Source organism: Copidosoma floridanum, unplaced genomic scaffold (genome assembly GCF_036245765.1).
Source record: "Copidosoma floridanum isolate Cflo_tuat_1 unplaced genomic scaffold, Cflo_Japanese_pri ptg000040l, whole genome shotgun sequence".
NCBI lineage: Eukaryota > Metazoa > Arthropoda > Insecta > Hymenoptera > Encyrtidae > Copidosoma > Copidosoma floridanum.
In genome coordinates this window covers 6,430,692-6,453,424 of record NW_028321917.1, presented here as the reverse complement: position 1 = coordinate 6,453,424, position 22,733 = coordinate 6,430,692, and the positions used below count along the sequence as shown (strand labels likewise).

At 35.7% G+C, this 22,733-nt stretch overlaps 2 protein-coding genes and 1 pseudogene across 2 annotated transcripts; 1 reads left to right on the top strand and 2 right to left on the bottom strand.

Moving 5' to 3' along the window:
- The first annotated feature begins 368 nt into the window (after positions 1 to 368).
- LOC149373144 (uncharacterized) lies at positions 369 to 4,949 on the top strand (annotated as a pseudogene).
- A 938-nt stretch (positions 4,950 to 5,887) lies between these two features.
- On the bottom strand, positions 5,888 to 11,852 carry LOC149373143 (uncharacterized). The gene is made up of 8 exons (XM_089597869.1): positions 11,162 to 11,852; positions 10,213 to 11,079; positions 9,927 to 10,099; positions 9,686 to 9,827; positions 7,802 to 7,853; positions 7,677 to 7,741; positions 6,318 to 7,601; positions 5,888 to 6,232 (listed from the first exon to the last, which is right to left on the bottom strand). The coding sequence occupies exons 1-8, from the start codon at positions 11,781 to 11,783 to the stop codon at positions 6,177 to 6,179; spliced, it is 3,261 nt and encodes a 1,086-aa protein (XP_089453995.1). The 5' UTR covers positions 11,784 to 11,852; the 3' UTR covers positions 5,888 to 6,176.
- LOC149373142 (uncharacterized) lies at positions 11,846 to 21,735 on the bottom strand. The gene is made up of 5 exons (XM_089597950.1): positions 21,630 to 21,735; positions 12,637 to 13,014; positions 12,205 to 12,547; positions 11,915 to 12,133; positions 11,846 to 11,853 (listed from the first exon to the last, which is right to left on the bottom strand). Exons 1-5 carry the CDS (start codon positions 21,657 to 21,659, stop codon positions 11,846 to 11,848), a joined length of 978 nt encoding a protein of 325 aa, XP_089454076.1. The 5' UTR covers positions 21,660 to 21,735.
- Positions 21,736 to 22,733: the final 998 nt, after the last annotated feature.

The window sequence follows — 22,733 nt, the reverse complement described above, 5'->3', positions numbered from 1 at the left end:
ACACATCGCTTTTAACTTAAACGTTGTAGCCATGGGATTATATAGTGACTTGCTTTTGACGATTTCAGAGTCAGTTCGCCTCGCGGTCCAGCCAAGCGCGGATCGTTTAACCGTCGCGTGTAAGTACTCTTTTATACGTACTCTCCGCTCTTCGATCGTTACATCTGTGTATACACTTACCTTGCCGATTTTTCATTCAAATCAGTCGTCGGCTTCAAGTGAGCTTCCGAACCTTTTTTTTCCTGGGTACATACTTGATCAATCTTGTTTGCCTCGCGGAAAACGATAATTCGCTTTTTCCATTGCGAGCCTTCAAAATATAAACTATTGATCTCTCAATTTTCAAAACCGATATTTTAAACCGATATTTTAAACCGATAAACGATACAACTTTCTTTTCTCCGCTTTTTGAAAAGGTCTACAGCTAGCAAAATGAAGCTAATGCAGACTACAGTTCTGCTGGTCGCGCTGTGTGCCACTTCGGCGGTGGCGATGCTGCCCATGGGCAAGCAACGTATTTTACGGCTCGAAGGTACTCAGTGGAGGTAAGTGCCCTTGTTGTTGTTTTTATTTTCCCCAACACTATACATTCAACTATTGAGTAAATAAGGAAATTAATTTTTTTTCACGAAAATTCAGCTATTGAAACTCGTGCGATTGAAATCTTCGCTCAAACGATAATTGATATAGATCGGTTAAATAATTACTTATTTTTCGCGGTTATTATTTTTGATGTTCTGTTGATGCGCAAAAGACCCAACCAATCGGGTGCTCGAGGTAATTGTCCATCATTTTAATTATTACGCAATAATAGGTGTGCACTGTATATATAAGCAAGTGGAGCGAAGAATTTTTATGATACCCCTTATTCAATCGCGTATGTTGACGATGGAACGAGCCGGAAGCAGGAATCACCAGGAGAAAAAATTAAAAACACACAAATTGATTTACAAAGGAAATATATTCATTTGTTTAGTACAAAGCCTTGCAGGCGCCATACGCACCTTATTCGCTCGCAGCCCGAGAACATCTGCCGCTCGCCACAGCGAGCGAGCGTCGCGCCCCTTGCGCCGCCGCGCTCGTTCCTCCCCTCCGTTCTACCGCAGTTCCATACCCCGCATTTCGCCTGTTTCACGCGAGCTTCGACGTTAGGGCACTGTACGTCGATAGTGAAGGAGCAAACCGCCAAATTCAAAAACTGTACCAATTGATATCAAAGGAAACATCACGGCTTAATTCTTCGTGTCATCGAGACTACTTTTCAGCCTGAACGGCCCCAGACCTGCATCTGTGCACGCTAGTTTCGACCTTCAGTACAACCGGAACTTCTCGCTCCTATCGAGGTCTGTGATAACAAACGGTGGCTTGACGGCCGCGAGCTTCTCGCGCCTAAACAAGTCGCCTCGATGACTCCACAAAGAAGGCAAATCGACACCCCCGTCGTATATTCACTGTTTGCTCCTCCCCACCCGACCGCATTCAATCATTGCATCATACGTTAGCCAAATTACATGTGTTTTATCTCTGAGGTACACAGTAACGTTGCCCCTTCAAACTCGCAACCTTTAAATGCCTATTTTCGTCTGTTACAGCGTACTTGGCAGAGTAAGTCTCAAAGTAACAGGAAACGATTATTCGCCGCGTATGCGAACAAAGACTGGAGGTTTTTCTTACACGTAGCAATTCAGAAATACTAGTGGGAGAAGCTTTAAATCGATTTTATCATTATACCTTGTGTTTTTCCGGCAACTCTGAATTTCATTTTATTTTATTTTTTACATCTGTTCATTGGAACAGTCGTTAAAAAATTTTCTTTGATGTATACTATAGCATTAACTGATAAAATAAAAACAATCTTACGAGTAAAGTGTATCCCTATACGCGTAGAAGAGCGAAGATAATATTTAAAGATCGAAAATAAAATGAAAAAACCCGCAAGCCGATTCGTTTTTGAGATATTTCAACGACGAAGTAATATTATTTGTATAAATATATGGGCCTCTGACGTATTATCATTCTATGGCGAAGGTCAACTGGTTTCAAACTATACTTGTGTACACCCATACAAGGTTCATTTTTTGCACGTGGAGGTATACATTTGATACAGGTTTTTACTCGATGACTTAAATTTATTTATGAAATGCACCTTTGTTATACCTCCGATTTATTTATCAACCTTGAATCAATGAGAAACAATTTTCCAAGACTTGGGACACACTAAGTATTTCGTTGCGCTAATCCCGGAAAAAGGGGAATTTTTTTTCGAGGATCATAGAAATGGTTTGAAATCTCTTGGCCGGTTATAAGGAAAAAATATTTTTCTCTTAAAATAAATTTAAAAAATTGTTGCTATTTTAAAATTAGAAAATGCGGTAATTACGCAGAAGTGGTGCTCCACCCCAATTTGAATCTTTAAATTTTTTTATGGTTTCGAGCCATTTTCTAATAATTATAAGGTGGGGAAAGACGTTTTTTACCATTTTTTACCATTTTTACGAAAGTGAAATTTTTTTCTGTAATTGAAGCGAAATATGTCGTGGGTTGGGAACAAAAATTGCAAAGAAAAAAAAATGAACATACATGGTTTTCAACAAACACACAGCAACCAGTTGTGATAGCCACACATGCGGCCAGCACGCCAGGTGTACGATGAGCGAGGGCCGGCCGGTTTGTTCGTGTTTGAATCTGTACGATGGCGATCCTCTTACGAGGTGCGAGCGTGTCGAATGCATCAGTAAGTATTTATTATTATTATAATCATCATCATCATCATCAGCCACAATGTCAGTTTTTACGTTTCGTATACCTGCAACATACTTAATTGGCAATGCCTAATCTATCATCGAGCACTTACGTCACCATAAAAAGGTGTGCGCGTGTATATATATTTACGGAAATATAGTACATACAAGTGGAGTATCAAGCTCACTTGTATATACCATAATTGCATGGCAAACGATTATATTATTACGCACGGCAAACGCGCAAGGTCACGTAGCCCCTTTCTTTGGTTCCTCATCGAGCCTTATTTCGTAATCTTTTCATCACACATTTCTGGATCGCGTTATTGACTAGTTCTCACAATTTATTTTATTTTTTTTATCTTCTTCTATTACGATTCGAACAACTACTATACCGATTAACTCGTTTCTTTTCTGAAAATAAAATAAATGCGAGTTAAAAAGAAAAATAGTGCAATTCAATAAAGGGTGTGCATGGTCACTTCGATCAACAATCATTAACCGAGCGCGTATATGTTTTTTAAATTACCAATACTAAAATATAATTTAAAAATTTTTAACGGAAATCAATGGGGATTAAAAATCCTGCAAATAAAAGAAATAATATATCTGTTTTGTCCCCGAAATTGCAGTAAACGAGGATTGCATTGGAAGCCGCACCTGCAGTGGGAACCGATGCATCGATCCGTGTACCTACGCCTGCGGCACAAACGCGCTCTGCCAGACGGTCAACCACATACCGGTGTGCTACTGTCCTCCAGGTCACACGGGCAATCCTCTGCACAATTGCGTCTACGACCCTGGCAAGTACATTTTTTCTTTTTTTTTTCTTTTTTTCTCAATGTTATGAACAACTACATACATTTACTCCCTGGCGTAAAAGTAAATTTCATGATGATATCCCAAACAGAGGCGCCGTGCAAGAGCCCAAATCCTTGTGGGGCCAACACCAAGTGCGAAGTCAAGAACGGCGTGGCGGTGTGCTCTTGTTTGTCGGGATACCGAGGGCGTCCTCTCGAAGGCTGCCGACACGAGTGCGAGTCCGACTTTGACTGTCCCCAGCACCAGCACTGCTCGAAGGACTTTCGCTGCGAGAGCCCGTGCGCCTCCGTATGCGCCGAGAGCGCCGAGTGCAACGTCATCAACCACCGAGCCAACTGCGCCTGTCCCAAGGTCATCATCATCATACACATCTTTTAAACCACATATACATTACATACGTAAAATACATAACCATTGAAATTTTTTTTCTCATTCTTGCAGAATTGGCTGGGTAACCCGCTCATATCCTGCCAGCCCGAGTGCACCCAGCACTCCGACTGTCCTGCCGGCAAGCCTGCCTGCCTCTATCAGAAATGCGTCGATCCTTGCGAAGGCACCTGCGGCACCAACGCCAATTGCGAGCTCCGCGACGTAACGCCCGTCTGCAGTTGTCCCAAGGACAAAACTGGCGACCCCTTCGTTTTCTGTCGGCCCTTCACCGATTGTATAATATATACATACATACGTGTATTAAATTAATATTAGCGCGTACATTATGCAAAATGCCCCCGATAACAACAATAACTCTTTGGGGCTACAATGTTCATTGACTTGCAGAGGACCTGTGCAGCGGGAATCCGTGCGGTGCCAACGCCGAGTGCCGACCGGGCCATGACAACACGGGTAAGAAGCGCCCGGTGTGCAGGTGTCCCCACGGCTATGTTGGAAACGCGCTAATCAGGTACACGTGTGTATATATATTGCATTGTATGCAATTTGATCTGATTTAAGTGATGTATGACATATTATGTTATCAGTTGTAAGAGGGGCGAGTGCTTGTCCAACAACGAGTGCCCGGACAATCAGGCGTGCATCAACTTTGCCTGTCAGAACCCGTGCACGGGCCATGAGTGCGGTTTAAATGCCAATTGTACACCTAGAAGACACATTGCAGTGTGCCAGTAAGTATTATTAATCATACTAAAAGAAATACACGCCAAGTATCAAGGAGGTATAAAAAAAATACATTAAGAGTGATAAAATTTATGTAAATTATTCAATACGTGGGTATCGATGAATTGATAAAACAAAAAATTATCACTTACTTTTCAGGTGCGCCGAGGGTTACCGAGGGGACGCACTCTTCTCCTGCAATCCCATCGAGGGTGGCCGTGCAGCCAACTACTACGGTCGCTACGCGCGCTACTGATTCTTATTTTTATTCCGAGCAACTGTTTTTTTTTTTTTTTTTTTTTTTTTTTTTTTTTTTTTTTTTTTAATTTGGATATTAGGGTAGTTCCCACTATCTACTTATGTTGTACATAAATAACGTGTTCGATCCCTCCCTGTTTTCCACCTGTTGCAGTATTTTTAAGTTATTTCTCTCAGCTTATGGAGGTAATTGACCTTGTTTTTGTATACAACCGCTTTTATAACTATTCTCATTGTTTGATATATACATATACACACGTATATATTGAGCGTTTTACATTTGTGCCATTCTAGTCAAAATGTCGAATCGACGATTAAACGTTATTTATTTTGCACGCCAACTGATATGTATAACGAATTTGCCTAATTTATCACATAAATTGTAGATGAAAAATGAAACGATAAGTACGAGAAATTTTAATACAATAGCTATTGTTTTATTTTCTTGTGACTGTCTATTTATATTACATGGGATGACTATTTCGGATTTCATAGACTTCATGTTCAAAAAAACAACGAAAGAGACAAAAGAATCTGTAGTATATGCCTTTTTTGATAAAATTGTATGGTAAATTTCTACATGAACTAATTGATAAGATCTGAAATGCTGACGTTATTTTTATTTTCTTATACCGAATTTGAAAAGTAGCGTTCAAGGGATGCTTAATTCCAATAATACTAAATATCGTATTTTGTGGCCTGAAAAAAGTAAAGTACTGGTATTATCAGTGGCTTTGAATGTTGAGTGTCAAAAAAATTTATTTAACATGTGACGACAATTGATTGATATGTATTAAATTCCATGATCTTAACATGTTTTGTTTGCTTGATATGATCTATGAGGTATGTATGAAAGGGAATTTAGGACTTGCTTAAAAATTACTAGACTCAAACCTTTATAAAACTATGATGATGTATTAATCAATTATTTACAAAAGTATATTACAATCTGCTTTCTCGTTTGGAAAAAAATAAAAAAAAACGAAAAACGACAAAATATCAACAGATTAAATGAAAAACATTTAATTGACACATCATTGTTCTTTGTTTTTCGCTTTTTTAGGCATTATAAAACAGCTTCGCGGTTGAATTTTGGCCCAAAGTTTTTTTACATTGCCAGTATCAACTACCTCCAAGATACTCGTTGTTTCAACCCCATCGATGCGAATGGGCGTTAGAAATCTGTAAAATTCATATGAATTTTACACATCGAACATTCTTTTTTTTTTTACTTGAAGGAACTTAATTCTGTAATCCAGTCGGATGTGCAAATTTGAAAGTGGTCGTTTGACAAACATCTGAAAATAAAAGTTTCATTTTCTCAAAATTTGATTCTTATTCACTTTGAATGTTGCGGTAAATATATCTTTTTTGATCACAAACCTTCAGAGATAACCGGAACATCTTCAACTGTTTCGGGTAACGAAAATCCATAGTCTTTACTTTCAGTATGCTCGAGTTGATCACGTACTTTCTTAGCTTCATTACCAGTAACAGAAAAAGCATATTTTCTCTTTCTTGTTTGTTTCATGGATATTGGCTCTTCGGCGATGACTTCCTTGATGATCGTTTTAGTGAGTAAACTGCGTATTACACGCCTACCTTCAGGCACACTCACGATTGAATCGACGCTAGTCGCTCTGCGACCTCGACCTGTCGTATTCCTTTTTTCCGCTTTACTCTTTGACTTTACAGTTCTTGTGTCAATTAAAATTTTTTCGATGTCTCCCGGTTCTGACTGGACAGAGCACTTACGCCTGCGAATTGTGGGCTCTGAACTGGAAGGTCTCGTAGTCTGGATTGCTCGTATAATTTCTGCCCTGGCTGGTGGGTTACTCAAGTTGATGATATTGTTACTGGTTTCCTTTGCCAGTGACGAGGCTCGCGTCTTCCTCAAACATCGTTTATTATCTTCTTTCGCTGTGGGTGTAGCCTGATCATTTTCCTGGACTACCGCACCTGCTCTTTTTTTTCTAGTGGTGGTTGATTGTTGTTCATTTTTCGATACGGTCCTGGCTCTGGTTGGTCTTATTTTTGACAATCCTTTTTTATCATTGTCTACGGACTCAGCTATTCTACTTTGAGTGTGAGACATTGGCAGATCATCGTTGGCAGGTACCGATTCAGTAGATGTGATTTGTTCGTCATCCTTGGATATCCATCCGGCCTTTGAGCGTTTGTCAGCAACTATCGAAGTATTTTTTTTAAATTTAGATGCTCTCGACGACCGCACTGTAAATACTTGTTGTTCTTCAGCCATTTCGTCAGTTTTCAAATCAACATTTTCTTTAGCAACAGATGCAGCTCTAGTTTTCCTAGTGGGTTTCACTGTAGGGGCTACATCCTTGGTAGAAGATCCAGCTCTCCTCGTGCGTATTGTTGTAGTTGATTTTGATGACTCTGATAATTCAATTACTTTTTTGGGTCGTCCTCGAGTTCGTTTTGTAAGAGTGGATTTGCTAAAATACTCTTCCTTACAATCATCCGTCGGCTCCATAAGTGGGTTGTTTGGTAAAGTCAACATGTTGCTATCTTCCTCAGGTTCTTCAACATCAGACGATGATGAGACTTTTTCGATGAATATGTTTGGAACATCGGATGTTTTTTTTACATGTTCCGATATTTTTTCCATTTCCTCTGGCAATGACGTACTTTGGTTTATTCGGTCTGTAAATATTGAAGGCATTATAAAATAGGTTTGAGGTTGCCGTGAAGTTGTTCCCACGGGGTTTTCTACATTACCAGTATGATCTAGTTCCAAGACACTCATTATCTCATCCCCATCGAAGCGAATTGGCGTTAGAAATCTGAAAAATTCATACAAATTTAATACATTGAAATTTTTTTTTTTACTTGAAGGAACTTACTTCTGTAATCCAATTGGATGTGCAAATTTGAAAGTGGTCGTTTGACAAACATCTGAAAATAAAATTTGCGTTCATTCTCTCAAAATTCGATTTTTAGTTACTTAAGCTAGTTGTTTCCTAAATCAAAAGTATTTAAAAAGGTACGAAATTTTCAGCAAAACTAATCTAAGCGTCGAGAAATATGTTTAAAAAATTTGAGACCGATTAACCACGTCGTTATTATAATATCCTCGTCAAAAAATCACTCTTTTAATATTAGAGCGATGGTACAAACACTACATAGTCTCATTATTTAAAAAATTGTAACTTACCGCCTATTTATAAATAATTGAAAAACTACTGAAAACTATCTTAGGCAGTAAAGAAACACATACATTTTTTTGAGATTTTTTTACAACATAGTTTTAAAGTAATAGTAATCAAAATAGTGCTCTTCGTTTGATTTTGGAAGATACACTGTAAAAAAAGTCTTGTGTATATGTACCACATTGTTCATAAAATTACAGTCGTAATAGTCAAAATACCAACTAAAGAGTAGTAGATACCAACCATTGCAATTGTACTACGTTGTACGTAGGTCTTTTTATTCCCAACGCCCGTCATAGTAACTTTACTAAGTTCATCATAATAAATTTACTACTTGTATTGTTCAGTTTTATAAATCTCGTAGTAACATTACCATGTTGACTGTAAAGTTTATGTAGGATTTTATATTTACGAAACGATTATTTACAACTTCAATACAGAAAATAAACATGCATAAATTGTTTCTTTATATTCGTCTTAAACTTCATTAATAGAAATAACAGTCGTGTTCACACTATTTGTTGTTTGAGTATTAAGTATCTTGCAAAAGTAAAATACTCCATCATGGCAGGCATTATAATTACTGTAGTAAATTTACTATTCTTATTGTAAATATATCAAGTCCAGAGTAGGTCTTTTTATTTTCAATGTCCGTCGCAGTATTTATAATATTGATAGTTTTTACAGTAAAACCAAGAGTATCACGTAAGGAGCAACACCACATTGTCACATGAGCACAAGTTACAAATAGGTAGATGCATATGTTTATGTACCTACGTACGGAGAGGTATTCACATTTCTCTCTGATATTTTAAATTCGTCATGTTAACCCATAAGTGCCGCATTTAGCATATCTTAGTAAAACTAAAACCTGACACTATTTTGAAGTTTAGAATTAAGTGGTGCCAGGGAAATCGTAATCACAATCGTGCCAAGCAGACGACATGCAGAAAATAAACAATCAGTAAATTTACACCGAAGAAGCAATATTTTTATTGCAGTGTACCGAATACCGAATTGCTCGTATACATGTTTCACATTATGTTTAGCTTTTTCCCCCCATTTTGGTGCTATGTCAGTGGAAATTGCATTATCAATCGATAACTTCTCGTGCCTATGTTGGTAAAGATGTCATAAGAAATTTTTCTTATTGTTTGCTTTCATTTTAATAACCTCTAAATGTACTTTGTTGAATATACAAGTTCACCTATTACATATACTTACACTTGCTCAGCCTTACAACTACATGTACAATCCAATCGTTTATCATTTTTCCTCTGAGTTATGGCGATATCAAGTTCATAGGGGGTAACGAACAAGCCTCCCATATCAATAAAACCAATTAAATAAGTCATGTGTATTATTTTACCGAGCTACATTTAAACTGATACCTGTCATGTTTTAGATCTACCAAAAATGCGCTAGATGCATCATTTGTGGGTTAACATAACGCAAACAAATACGGGATGATAGTTGAACATAACCTTATTATTGTATATTTATACATACGATTAACCTATACATTGGGAAACAACTACCTTAAATGTTACGGTAAATATGTCTTTTTTGATCACAAACCTTCAGAGATAACCGGAACATCTTCAACTGTTTCGGGTAACGAAAACTTATAGTCTTCACTTTCAGTATGCTCGAGTTGATCATGTACTTTCTTAGCTACCAAATGTTTTTTTGGGGTATCTGCTTCATCGTTCACATTATCCTTTAATTAATTTATAAGTTAATTTATTAAATCATTTTATATACATATGCGGCCTTATAAATCCTTTTACATATTTTTGACCTTATACATTTAGCTCACCTCAGTAAAATCGTAACTAGGCGCACGAGACTTGCACTGAATTCTGAGGATTGATTGCGGCGTTTGAGTATCCAAGTTGTTTATTTTTTCATTCTCTTTCCGTTGCACAAGTGGTGTGCTACATATTTTAGTCATGCTAAGCCTACAGTCAGATGATCCCGATTGATCCAAATCTAAAACAAGCAATTGAACGAATACATTAAAATTATAATAAAACGAGGTTCACAAATATATATATATATATATATATATATATATATATATATATGTAGATAAAGTATACAACCATTCAATGTTGAGTCCCTGGATTGGTTGTTAAGTTTTCGCCGCTTTTTGACTATTTCATCATCAGGCTCAATTACCATTTTTAAAGCCGTCTTTCTCGTGAAGATCTTCCGTTTTGGGTATACAACATAATGTGTATCACTCTTGTTATTTATTTGAGTAAAAAATTTTGGTTGAGCATTTATTGTTGCGCATGGCGCAGTTAGAAAAGGCGTATAATTTAATGGTCCAAGCCCATCTCGATCGGGCTTGCGACACGTCTCAAGTGTCTTTTCTACTGCCAAGTTGTAAACATCACCATCAATGTCCCAAGATTGAGACATTGGTTTATGGTGAAATCTACGTGACTCATTGTTGTTACTTATAATGGGATATGGTGAAAATCGTCGTCCCTTGGCCGATTTCGAGGTATTTTTTCTCCAGCTGTTTGCAAAACGTTTTGAGATTTCGGGTACGTTTTTGTGAACCAAATTTAGTAAATTCCAAGCGGTTGAGTTAAAGTTTATTTCCTCATCAATTGATTGATGTGGGTTAAAGTTTTTTTTTACAGAAAAAATGTGGCTGGCTTCTACGTGGCGGTTCGTCAGCAAGTAGTGGATCAATCTAGTTTTGTCATTATAATTTTCTTTGAGATAATTGTCAAAGGCTTTCTCTTCTTCCGGGTTTAAGGAAAGTTGCAAAATTTTTCTGAGCTTTCCATGTTTTTCACATGAGCGGAAGAAACTCGTGAGTAACGGTCCGCAATCCGATGGCGGTCGTGCATGGAATGCTAACAGTAGATGACCCTGTTCCACCGCCAGATCGATCATTATGCGCCGATGATCGGACGATATCACTGGTGGTTTAATAATGAGCAGATAATTTAGAGCTGTTAAAAAAGAAATGATGAAAAAAAATTAATTGACAGCTTGCGAATGTATGTTACATATTTTTAAAATTTGAAAACGTACCTAATTTGTGTTGATTGTTTTTTAAAAGTGAATTTATAGCGAGTTCATGCTGCCAGTCTTCGATGTCATTGCTGGAAACAATTTGGCTTGTCATGATGTTGAAAAAGCCATCGTAATCCTCGTGATCGAGAAGCCAAAAAGCTCGGATGAGTTTAATAATACTAGGACTCAACTTAAAAGCTGCGGGATACTTCATAAGTTGATCGACTGCTGAATTTGAGTCTTTGAGAATCATGCACAGGTCCATGAGCAAGTAGAAGATGATGCAGTGTTTAGTGTACGTTTCAGGTAATTGACCATCTTTATCCTCCTCTTCGTCACTTTTTTCTTCGCAATAGCAGTCAGTTAAAAAACTCCTAAGCAAAGATTGCAGCGATGGAGGAGGATAAAGACCATCTTGACTAGGACACTCACTGTCTGACTCTTCTTTCCATTGCACTTTGAGTGGTGAACAATTTCTGGCAATCAATTGATCAATGAATAAAACATCATTTTCCTTATTGTCCTTCGTACAAGCGTCTCGTCTTTTTTTCTTGTAAGACTCTACAAGCTTATTTCTTGGATACTGAATTTTCGTAAGCGCTGAAATTTGCACGTCATCGCTTTCGTCGATGTTTTGCATTTCCGGCAACAGACCGACATCATAAAACCACAACACAACTTGAAAATAGGCAGCTATTTTTTTTAGGGCCCTTTTATGTTTAGTTAAATCGATTTCAGTATTGGGTAATTTTGATATAACGGTCTTTAAACATTCGAGTTGCTGAACACAGTTATGTAACGTTTTCAACTCAAACTCGTCCATATTGACACCCGACTGATCAAACAACGGCTTGCACAAACGATCGGCCATCAACTTGATTTCAGATCCACGTATTTTGGAAGAGCACTGCAAGACAGTGCATAGTTTTTCGTTGGACAGTGCAGTAGCCTCAAATTCTTTTCTATTGAACTTCATATAATGTTCAGTTTCTAAAATCACAACATTTTATTTTGTCAATCACCAATACAGTTATGTGCGAGAAAAATAGTTACAAATTTACCTTTATTTATCAAATTGTATGCTGAAAAGAATAATTCTACTTCATTACTTGTTGAAGGTTCTAGCTCATTACTTTCTGAAGGTTCTACTTCATTACTTTTTGGAGGTTGTACTGCAGGTGAAGAATTAACAAATTCTAAACAGGCTACAATAGGCTTATCACCGTAAGATGACTTAGACCATGAATCTCTATTAAGATCAACTATCAAGTGCTGGAAGTTTCTGAGTGATACAAAGATTAATCCACTATTTTCTGGTAAAACTAAGTCTCGATTTTCTTCATTAAAATTTTCCCAGTCGGCCCCACCGTACATCACACACGCCTGTTCAACACCAGCTGGTACCTTTAAAAATAATTAGTATCTCATTAAAGCTAAAACCATCTACTATGAGATAAAACTAGTACATGGCACTAAAAACAAATTATACTCACTAGAATAGTACATAAAATTTTGGAAATGCAACAATCAAAAACACACAATTGCCCAACGGAATCTTGAATTCTAATAGCATTGCTATCAAGCCCCACCAGAAGTAAGGGCAAACTTCCTGGACGAGCAGGAAAGGCTGACACAGTGGTTATCTTATATGTGAAGGTCCATGATGTTACGTACTCACCAGACGTGACATTCACTACAAATAAACTTTTGTCGCAGCTTATCCAGGCATAGCTGCAGTCGCTGTTTAAAAAGCCACCTGATCTTTGTTCGGAGCGTGGCTCATTCCAGGAGTTGTTTTGTACAGTCTCATCCGGAACTTGAAAATCCGACGACTCCCATAAAGGTAGCTTAAGGCTTATAGTTTTGCGAATCTACGAGAAAGGTTGAATGATATTAAGGACCTACTCGGGCTCAGGTTTACTATCTGGCCGTACGATTTTTAACTTTATAAGGGTTTCAAGTAAAAGAGAGAAGTTGTGTTGTATCAGCATTCCCTATATATTTACATAATTGCAAAATAAATAAATTAGTTAATCAATTTTCGGATGCAACGTTGTGTATTTGTAACTCCACCTATAAACACACTTATAATACATTTGGAATTCCACTTGGAATTGCTTATGGGGTTTTGGTTTGATGCGTATGGTAACAACAAAACAATAGAGAAAGTTTAAAAGAAGTCGAGGACCTTTACAGAGAAATCCATAAAAATTAATATTTAGTTAGAAAGAAAACTTCAGAAAAAAAGAAATTTTACAGTACATATAAAATATGCGAAAAATTAAATAAAGGCACTCGATTTCACTCTCGAATCAAATTGTTGGTTTAAATCAAAAGAAATTTCAGCTGACGATGAAAAAGAGGAAAAGAATAAAATTAATTTAATAAACAACTCTCAGTTAGAAGTCGAATTAAATGATGCGCAGTTCAAAAAAACTTGTAGTTCCACCATTGATTAACATCAAATTACTTATAAACAATTCAGTAGAAGTAATCGGGATTTATGATTAAGAATCAAATGTATCCTTAATAAATTATAAATTGATAAAATTAAAAAACGAAAATGATAAACTTAAAACAGAAAAAGCTAATTTGATGGCGATTAATGGTGCAACGAAAGCGAATGGAATGATAAATATAAGAGTAAAAATTTATTATATAGAAAAGTCAATTTGATATGTTCGTAGTAGAAAGTGAGGAAATCAAGTTTGATTTCTTAATCGGATTAAATATGATGAAAGAATTTAAATTAATCCAAAATGAAAATTTACAAATATTATGAAAGAAGGAAAAAGAAAAAAATTCTGAATGTATTTATACTAAAAAAATAAATTTTAATAAAAACATAGACACAAATAAGTTTGAAATCTTACTACATGCTCTAAACTTCCATCAAAAAACTAAAATTTATGAATTCACAAGATAAATATAAATCAATTTTTGCAAAAGATAAATATGATGTTGGCTCAGTTAAAGAACACGAAGCTCGCATAGAGTTATTACTGTAGATAAATATTGCAATAAAAGTCCTTATATAGGTGCACGATTGAAGATAAAAAGGAAATAAAAAAACAAATCTCAATGTTATTAAAATACTAGTTAATAGGAGAATCTTAATCCTTTTGCTGCCTCAGTAACTTTAGCATTTAAACAGACGATGGAAAAAAATCTAGATTATGTATGGACTTTCGAGAACTAAATAAAATAGTTATACCTCAATCGCAAGCATTCCCATTGATTCAAGATCTAATAATAAAAACAAGAGACTGCAAATGTTTCTCCATGTTAGATTCCCTCTAGAGTTTTCCCTGGCTTGCTGTTGTAGCAAAATCTTCTCTGGTAACCCCAGGGCGGTTGGAAGAGTGGCCATGAAACCCCAAATGCTAGAAGCAGATTGTGCTCTAGCTAAACACGTCTCCTGGTATGTCACCAGAGACGTTAGCATTTATTAGATCGGGATAGAGTTCAACGTAAGTCACTTGTCCATTAGAGAACAGCGTTTTCGGATAGCCGGGATACCTAGCTGCACGACCCCCAGCTCGGAAAAGTTCCTATGTAACCCCGGCTGTTTTTTGGGGCGGGATTTTCTATGGAATTTTCCTTCAGAGCAATTCCAGAGTTTTTTCCTTGCCCCACAGGTTTTCGGGCCTAAGTTAATGCAAAACAGTGATAGGAGGTAGGGATTAGCGGATCCGATGCACCAGGCAGGGATCGCCGGCCTAACCGACGAGGAGTGGTCCCTGAAACATGAGACTTCTCCGGGGATGCTAAATAACCTGGATCCGATGCTTCGGCAGAGGTCGCCGGCTTCACCGGTGAGGAGTGAACGTCCTGAAATATGGAGTCCTCCCCGGGGAAAGGCTACACAGTGGCGAGTAGACCCGATGCAACGTTGGTGCAAAGAGTGTCAGATTAACTGGCAAGGTGTCTCACCGAAGATACTCACACTGTGCCCATGGATTAGGTTTAACATCAGTAAAAGGGTTGGAAAATGGGTGCGGCAATACATCCCTACATATAGGTGGTGAGCGGGTAGCCCCGGCGACTTGGCCTAAGAACTATCAAGGTAAACTGGGTAAAAAAAAAATAAAATAAGGTGTAAGATAAATGAAAAACAAGGAAAGCAGCCATGGACAACCATAGCACATGAATGCGTAAAGAAATGCAATTAAACAGAACATACAGTTACCGGTTTTGCACCAGTGTTACTTTTCGAAGGTAAAACTATCACGATCCTACCGAAAAAACTAAGAGAAGAAAAAACACTAACAGAATTACAAGCAAGGCATACTATTAACATACGTAGTTAAAAAATCTGTTACAGTCGAAGAAGCCTGACATGATTACAATGACCTAAATAGCAGAAACAAGAGATCAAGATTCTCCGATTTCCCTGGACTAGAGGAGGGGGAGACAATATGCAAGATCTTATCAAAGCAACTGATGAACTTCACAGCAAAAGTGCTCCAACGCTTCGAATACTCCTAAAAAGATATTAACACGCCCAAAGAAAAGCAGCTCATCCACCAGGCTTCCTTTTACAACTTCTCGAAAGCTAACCCAATTAAAACAACAACATAAAGACGCCCTTATTTGCCCAAATGGACAATCAAAATTCACGTCCACAACATTTCCCACCTAAAACCTCACTCCTAATACACAGCATCACAGCTCGACTTTAGCTCACAAAAACTCCTCTACAAATGGCAAACTTCTGCGGTATCACTGCCAATGACGTCTTACTACCCATAGAGAATAACGTCGACTTTTTATCTCCAAACACAAACCTTATCCAAGTATCCATTATCGAGGGGCACTTAAAATAAATTTAAAATAATTAAAATAAAAATAAATAAATTGTTTGTAATAACATTCTTATTATTATAAATTAAAATAATGATAAAAGTATATAGAAGAGGTTAGGGGTAATGGGCACTGCATGCATACCACCTTGCATGAGCGTATGCAACAGCCCTGGTATACACACAATCCATGCAGTCTGATAGCATGACATGCACTTTCCACACCATGCTTGCAGTGTGCGCTCAGAAATTACGACAGGTGGACATCACGGTGCTTTCACGTGTGCTCCAGGCCGTGCTCCACAGTCGCGGTCGTGCTATCACAATGCTATCGGGGTGAGTATATATACTTTATAGAATAAGTATTGGGTCATGGACAAAATTTTCACAGACAGAATTTCCGCCAATATTTCCAAGTACAAAATACCGTTATCAGTCGATAAATGTATCAAGCTAACTATACTCGAGAAGTCATAAATTTTAATGCTGAACTTTTTAGATGTTTACAAAACAAAATGAAAGCTTTTTTAATTTTTTCTTTTTAGTTCCTTAGCTAGATCGTTTGGTATAAGAATTATAAAGAAAATGGAGGTATGCATTTATTTTGTAAATCATGGTATTAAAATAAGAGCAGCAAATGAGATATCATGGTATTTGCAATACTGTATCATATCATATGATGTTTGAAAAAAACTGTCATTATCTAAAGTATTTAATTTAAATAATATTTAGTTTATTGAACATTAAAACTATATAGCATATGATATTTTACGCAAAAAGTCCCATGTACATTAGTGTACACACATGTTTATCCGTTGTTATGACAAACAACTTGAAAAAAATAATTTAAAATTCTTAATGTTTAAGTTAAAAAATCTCAACTAGGGCGTGAAAGTATCGCATCTATCAATTCGTATTTATCAATTTTTGTTTAATGACCCATATACATTTGCATAGACAGACACACAGACACATATTGATTTATTTGTTTAATTATTTATAAATCTAATACTTCATAGGCTCGATGGATTAGACAAATACTTTGCTTATGAAAATGTTCATATAACTATGCAGCGAGCCCAACATAAAGTGAAACATACATCTATTTGCAAGCGCTACGATTCAATTAAAGAATTCGGCAAGCAGATGCAGGAAAATCCATCGCTCTTAAAGTTTATTGATAAAAAAGGCAATAAAACTTCCCTCTCTGCAGAGTTGTTAAACTCTTCATCTCATGGATACCACGTTATTCTCTATGACAAGGATTTTTTGAATAAGTTTAATGAAGAAAATAGTATATTTGTAGACGCTACATTTAAGACGAGTCCAAATATTAATGGAATGCACCAAATTTTAACCATTATGAGCAAGAAATATAATTCGGTAAAGAAGCTATTTTTTATCACCATATTTTATAATGTTAATTCTTGAGGTGAATTATTACCTTTATGAAAGTTGAGCAGCTATTGCACCTAAATTAAAATTTATGGTAAAGTATTACTCAACGGATCTACTATTTGAATTTCAAAGCATGTTGCCGACCAAAGTCGAAAAAATGCATTCAAATTTTAAATTCTAGAGTTAGTCTTATAAGGCATTTTGATTATTTCACCCAAATTTTTAGCTTTTTTTGGCTAAAAGTCGAGCCATATGTTACAAAAAAACTAGGAGCAGGTTGTTTGATTAATCTTTTTTCTAAGAAAGTCCGAAACTCGGGGCTAACCTCAGTACGTAAACAAGCGGATTCGTATCTATGTAGGTATATATATTGAGCCTGCTACTCAATATTTTCAAGTGTGATAGTCTATAATGTCACACAAATGGATAGGACAAGCATGATGAGCCACCTTAAATCTATATAATTATCTATGGACGCGTTCGCAAATCGTATGTATATATTTGTATTGAAAGATTTACGTTGAAAAAAAAATTCTGTTAGAAAAGATTTATTGCTCTCACAGGGCAGAGCAATCTTCCAATCATATTTTATTTTAAAATTTCTGTTACCTCACCCAAAAATGGCTCTTCTCTCTTTACTACCGAAAATGCATTATTGTTCAATTATTCAACATAAGAATCTGTTGAAAAAATTACCGAATGGGTTTAAAGTTGTCTAGTTTCACATTATAAATAAATATTATTAATACTCTTTTTTTTATAATGTTGAATATTAAGTTAACATAGTAATTTATAATAAAAAAAAATTAAATCTTCAGCTCCAATAGAACCGGAATTATGAATTTTTGAAAATTAGTCTTCAAGTTAAAAACTCGCTTTCATCGAATTTTCGACCGCTTATATTATCTAAAATACGTAAAAAAAAAAAACCTCGAACTTTTATGTTTTTTGCTAAAAGTAGAGTCTGGAAAAAAAAAAATTCAGCCAATTCTGAGATGTGTTGGTCAAAAAGTGCTCGGTTTTTAAAAGAATGACCCATTTACGTACATCAGCGTTGGTATTCTGATACCGTCTGTCATTCATAACCATGAAGCCAATTTTTACGTCTTTCTCGGCAAATATCTTTGGAAAGTGCCCCATTACAGGCTTGCTAACATAGAGAAAGAAACTTAGTAGGTTAAAAAATATGACCATACATTTATAAAGCGCAAAAATGTAGTATATATATCGTTCGATTTTTGGAAAAATCACGCATTCTGACTAACGACATCATGAGCCTTGTGAAAAATAATTAGATTTATAATATCAAAAAACATTGAAAAATGCCAAGTTAAAAAAGAAATTAAAAAATAATCACACAATGCCTAATAGCATCCGTGTAACAACGATATCCTCACACATAAAAAAAAAAAAAAAAAAAAAAAAAAAATTCTAATCATCAATCATAATTAAATAATTTATATACATTATTTATGTTTTGAATGTATACCATTTCTCTTGCACTCACGCATTAACAAATGTTATAATTGGTTGGAAAAAAGCTCTAAGCCATTCGAAACTTGTTGATGCTGTTTTTAACCATTCATAACTAGATCGGTAGTAGAAGTTGTAAGCAAATAAAAAATTGACAAAACTCATAACTTATCATTTTTACAGTTTTAAGTGTTAAATTGCATAGATACATTAAATTCCTAAATCTTTTTAATATTCGTAATTTATTTTTAATTATTAATAAGTTTTTAACTCTTTAATGTTTAAACTGCCAAGTAATATATTATTATAAATAAGTTTTAACCTACCAATCATGTCCAGTGTAATAAATATTGTAAAAAAAAATCGATTACGTCTTATATAATTTTAAAATTTTTTAATTCCTGATCACTATTTTTCATGAATTTTACATATATGCAAGTTAAACTATTGAAATTTAGCATATTTTTATTTTAGGCTGTAATACGAAAAGCTAAGTCAAAAAAATATAGGATATATTTGAGACAAAATAATAAGGAGAACAATAATATTGGCTATGAAATTATGAAGAAAATTTTGTTAATACCACTTTTTCCAGCTGATAAAGCTGAAAAAGCATTTAAAATAATAAGAAAACTTATAAAAAAAAGTTTTAAAAATGATCAGAAGAAATTAGCCAAACGGAAAAGATTTTGGGATGTTTACTTTCGAAATGAATGGATGGTTAAAGTTACTCCGGAAGTATTTAGCATATTTAATATGGTAGATAGAACCAATAATAAACTTGAATCCTATCACAAGATTTTGAATTCGAAGTTGAGAACCAAACCAAGTACAGATATATTCATAGGTGAGTATGTGTCTACAAGATAGTTCTATTGATATAATTATCGTTCAGATATAAATAAAACAAACAAACAAGTAAATTTTAACTGGAAAATAATTTAGTGTATACAAGTGTTTAAGGACAGTCCGGAAAAAATTTAAGTTCTTTCCTTGTCGACTGTCTGTCAATCCTTTCGTTCCTAAAAAAATTAGTAGGATAAATTATTTATTGTAAGTGCAATAAGTTATCCATAGAACGGTATGGTTAAACGAGTAAAACTATTGTGAACTAATCGGAAATATTAAAGCGATATGTGGTGATATTTGTATAATCAACTTTTATCAATGCAATTAATTGACGAAAGAAGAAGTATCATGCATTTTTTTTTTTAAATAAATATGAGGCCTGACTTAAGTGAGATTAATCATGACTTCGAAATAAAAGACAACTATTCGTCGTTCGTTTAACATCTGATTATAAACCTTTCTCATCTAACTTTAAATCAATCTGAACAAGTCTGAGTCAGAATTAACCTCCGAGTTGCGTCGGAAACCCACCACTGTCCAGTGCAGCAGTGCTTTATACCAAATGGATCCAATATGTATCCAAAACTGAGAACACAATCATCCATTTCCTTTAACATCTTTCTATTCGATGTTACTATAAACACATATATAGATGTAACGGGTATATGCGTTTCACGTATTCATGTGATGTCATCATCCAGTACTTTATACCAAATGGACCCATTATGGATCCAAAATTGCGAACACAATCATCCATTTCCTTTAACATCTTTCTATTCGATGTCAGTGTAAGCACATGTATATATATATAAAAACACATGGTATTAGCCACGATGTAAAAATACAAGGTGCGGCCCGCGCGGCGTTGCGCATCCATTTTGATTGATTAATGCTTCCACCATGATGTAAGAATATAAGGTGTGGCGTTCCAAAGTCTCATTTTCGTGCCGTTCTGCGCCTTTCAACACGATGCCATATTGGAGGGAGATGTGACTACTACAGCGGCGAAGAGCCTGTACAATGAAACGAAGCCGCTAAAGTTGAAACTAAAACTTATCCCATGCACGCATCTCACCTCGAATTGAGATATATATATTTATATATTTGTGTATATATACGTAAACCGATCATCGTTTACCTGTTTAATTAGTTTTTTCTGTGCAAATATTGCCAAATTGGGTGTTTGGTCACTGAAACAACTGGATTGAAAATATTGAAATAAAAAATATATATTGTTTCAGGAGTTTCTTGATGTTAATACGCTTTATATTTTAAAAGCTATTGAAATTCGCAGACAGACATGGCGGTGCGAATCAAAATGGATGTGCAATGCCACACATTATATTTCTTACATCATGGCTTCCACCGCGCCGCCATGTCTGTCTGCGGATTTCAAAAGTTTTTAAAATATAAAACATATATTAGCATCAAGAAACTCGTGAAACAATGTATATTTTTTGCTTCAATACTTTCATTCCAGTTGTTTTAGTGACCAAACACCCAATTCGGCAATATTTGCACATAAAAAACTGAACAAACAGGTAAACGATGATCAGTTTACGTATATATGTACAAATATATAAATATATATATCTCAATTCGAGGTGAGATGCATGGGATAAGTTTTAGTTTCAACTTAAGCGGCTTCGTTTCATTGTACAGGCTCTTCGCCGCTGTAGTATATAGCCACGTCTCCCTCAAATATGGCGTCGCAATGGAAGGCGCAAAACGGCACGAAAATGAGACGTCGGTACGCCGCACCGCGTATTTTTACATCATGGTATTAGCTAGTAGCTACAGCTACATAAAGTTGCGTTCGAAAATTAATCTATTTTGCAATATGTAAATATTTCTTTACCTCAAAACTGATAGAAAATGCTTCTTTCTTTTACTTCTCAAATTAAAAATCATGCGGCCGGTTTTTTCCGGAATATGCTCGAACATTTGAATGGAAGTCGACTTACCTCGCAGCTGGTTTCTATAAGTTGATTCATTTCTATACCACAAAAAAACCTTATAACTTGTCAATGTCAATATTTTTAAACAAGTTTCGAGGGTACAAACGTTGCTTCCCGCGAAAATTAAATAGGGCTAATGTGAAATAAGCGACGGAAATACAGTTACACAAACGTGTTTTGCAAATGTTATTGAAAAATTTTACGAGTGTTAATAAAAAAAAAGGCAAATTTACTAGTTGATAAAAAAACAGTTCTAAACTTTGATCACGACTCAACAATTACGATTTACTGCCACGTAGAATCACACTGCTAACGAACGGTATACTTAAGCTGATGAAAACTGAATGCTATAACTTTCTTCACAACTTCACGCGATATACTATTATATTATGTGTGCTTGTGCTTACTCTGACAATGTGTGATAATGACTTGACAACAAATAGATGGACGACAAGTGTATGAGTTGTCGTTCATCTATTTGTCGTCACATCATTAAAGCTTATCCTGATAATGTGTTGATAATGATGTGACAACAAATAGCTGGATTTGTTACACAACGCTCGACTACCATATTAGTGGCGGTAAAGACGAAAAGTATATGTATCCAATACCTTTATTATTTTAGTATACAACGTGATATTTGCGCACACTACTGAATAATATTTTTTTAGTAAAAAAAAATAAAATGCATTCAGTCATAGCTTTTCTTCAACATTTTACCAGTTAGGTATTTCTAATGCATTACTTTATTAAATATGTTTTATTGTTTTTAAATACTTCACCAGCGAGGGCGGCGAGAGCGGCGAGCGTTATACCAAGTGCAAAAGAGATAGCGGTATGTTGAGCTGTCCGTCTATCTATTTGTTGTCAAATCATTATCACACAGGGGAAGACAATCACACGTGGTATAATATACTACGTGCATCATGCGTGTGATGAGGTGTTTTCCGCAATCGTTACCAGAGCAAGTAATTTTCGGTAAGTTGCGCTCTACATTACCGTCAGATCGGAAAGTCAACTATATATACCTTTAATTTACTGGCGCTCTGTAGCTCTGTTGTACGAGTAGTCCGGTAGCTGAAGCAATCAATAAGGAACAAATCGGAGATA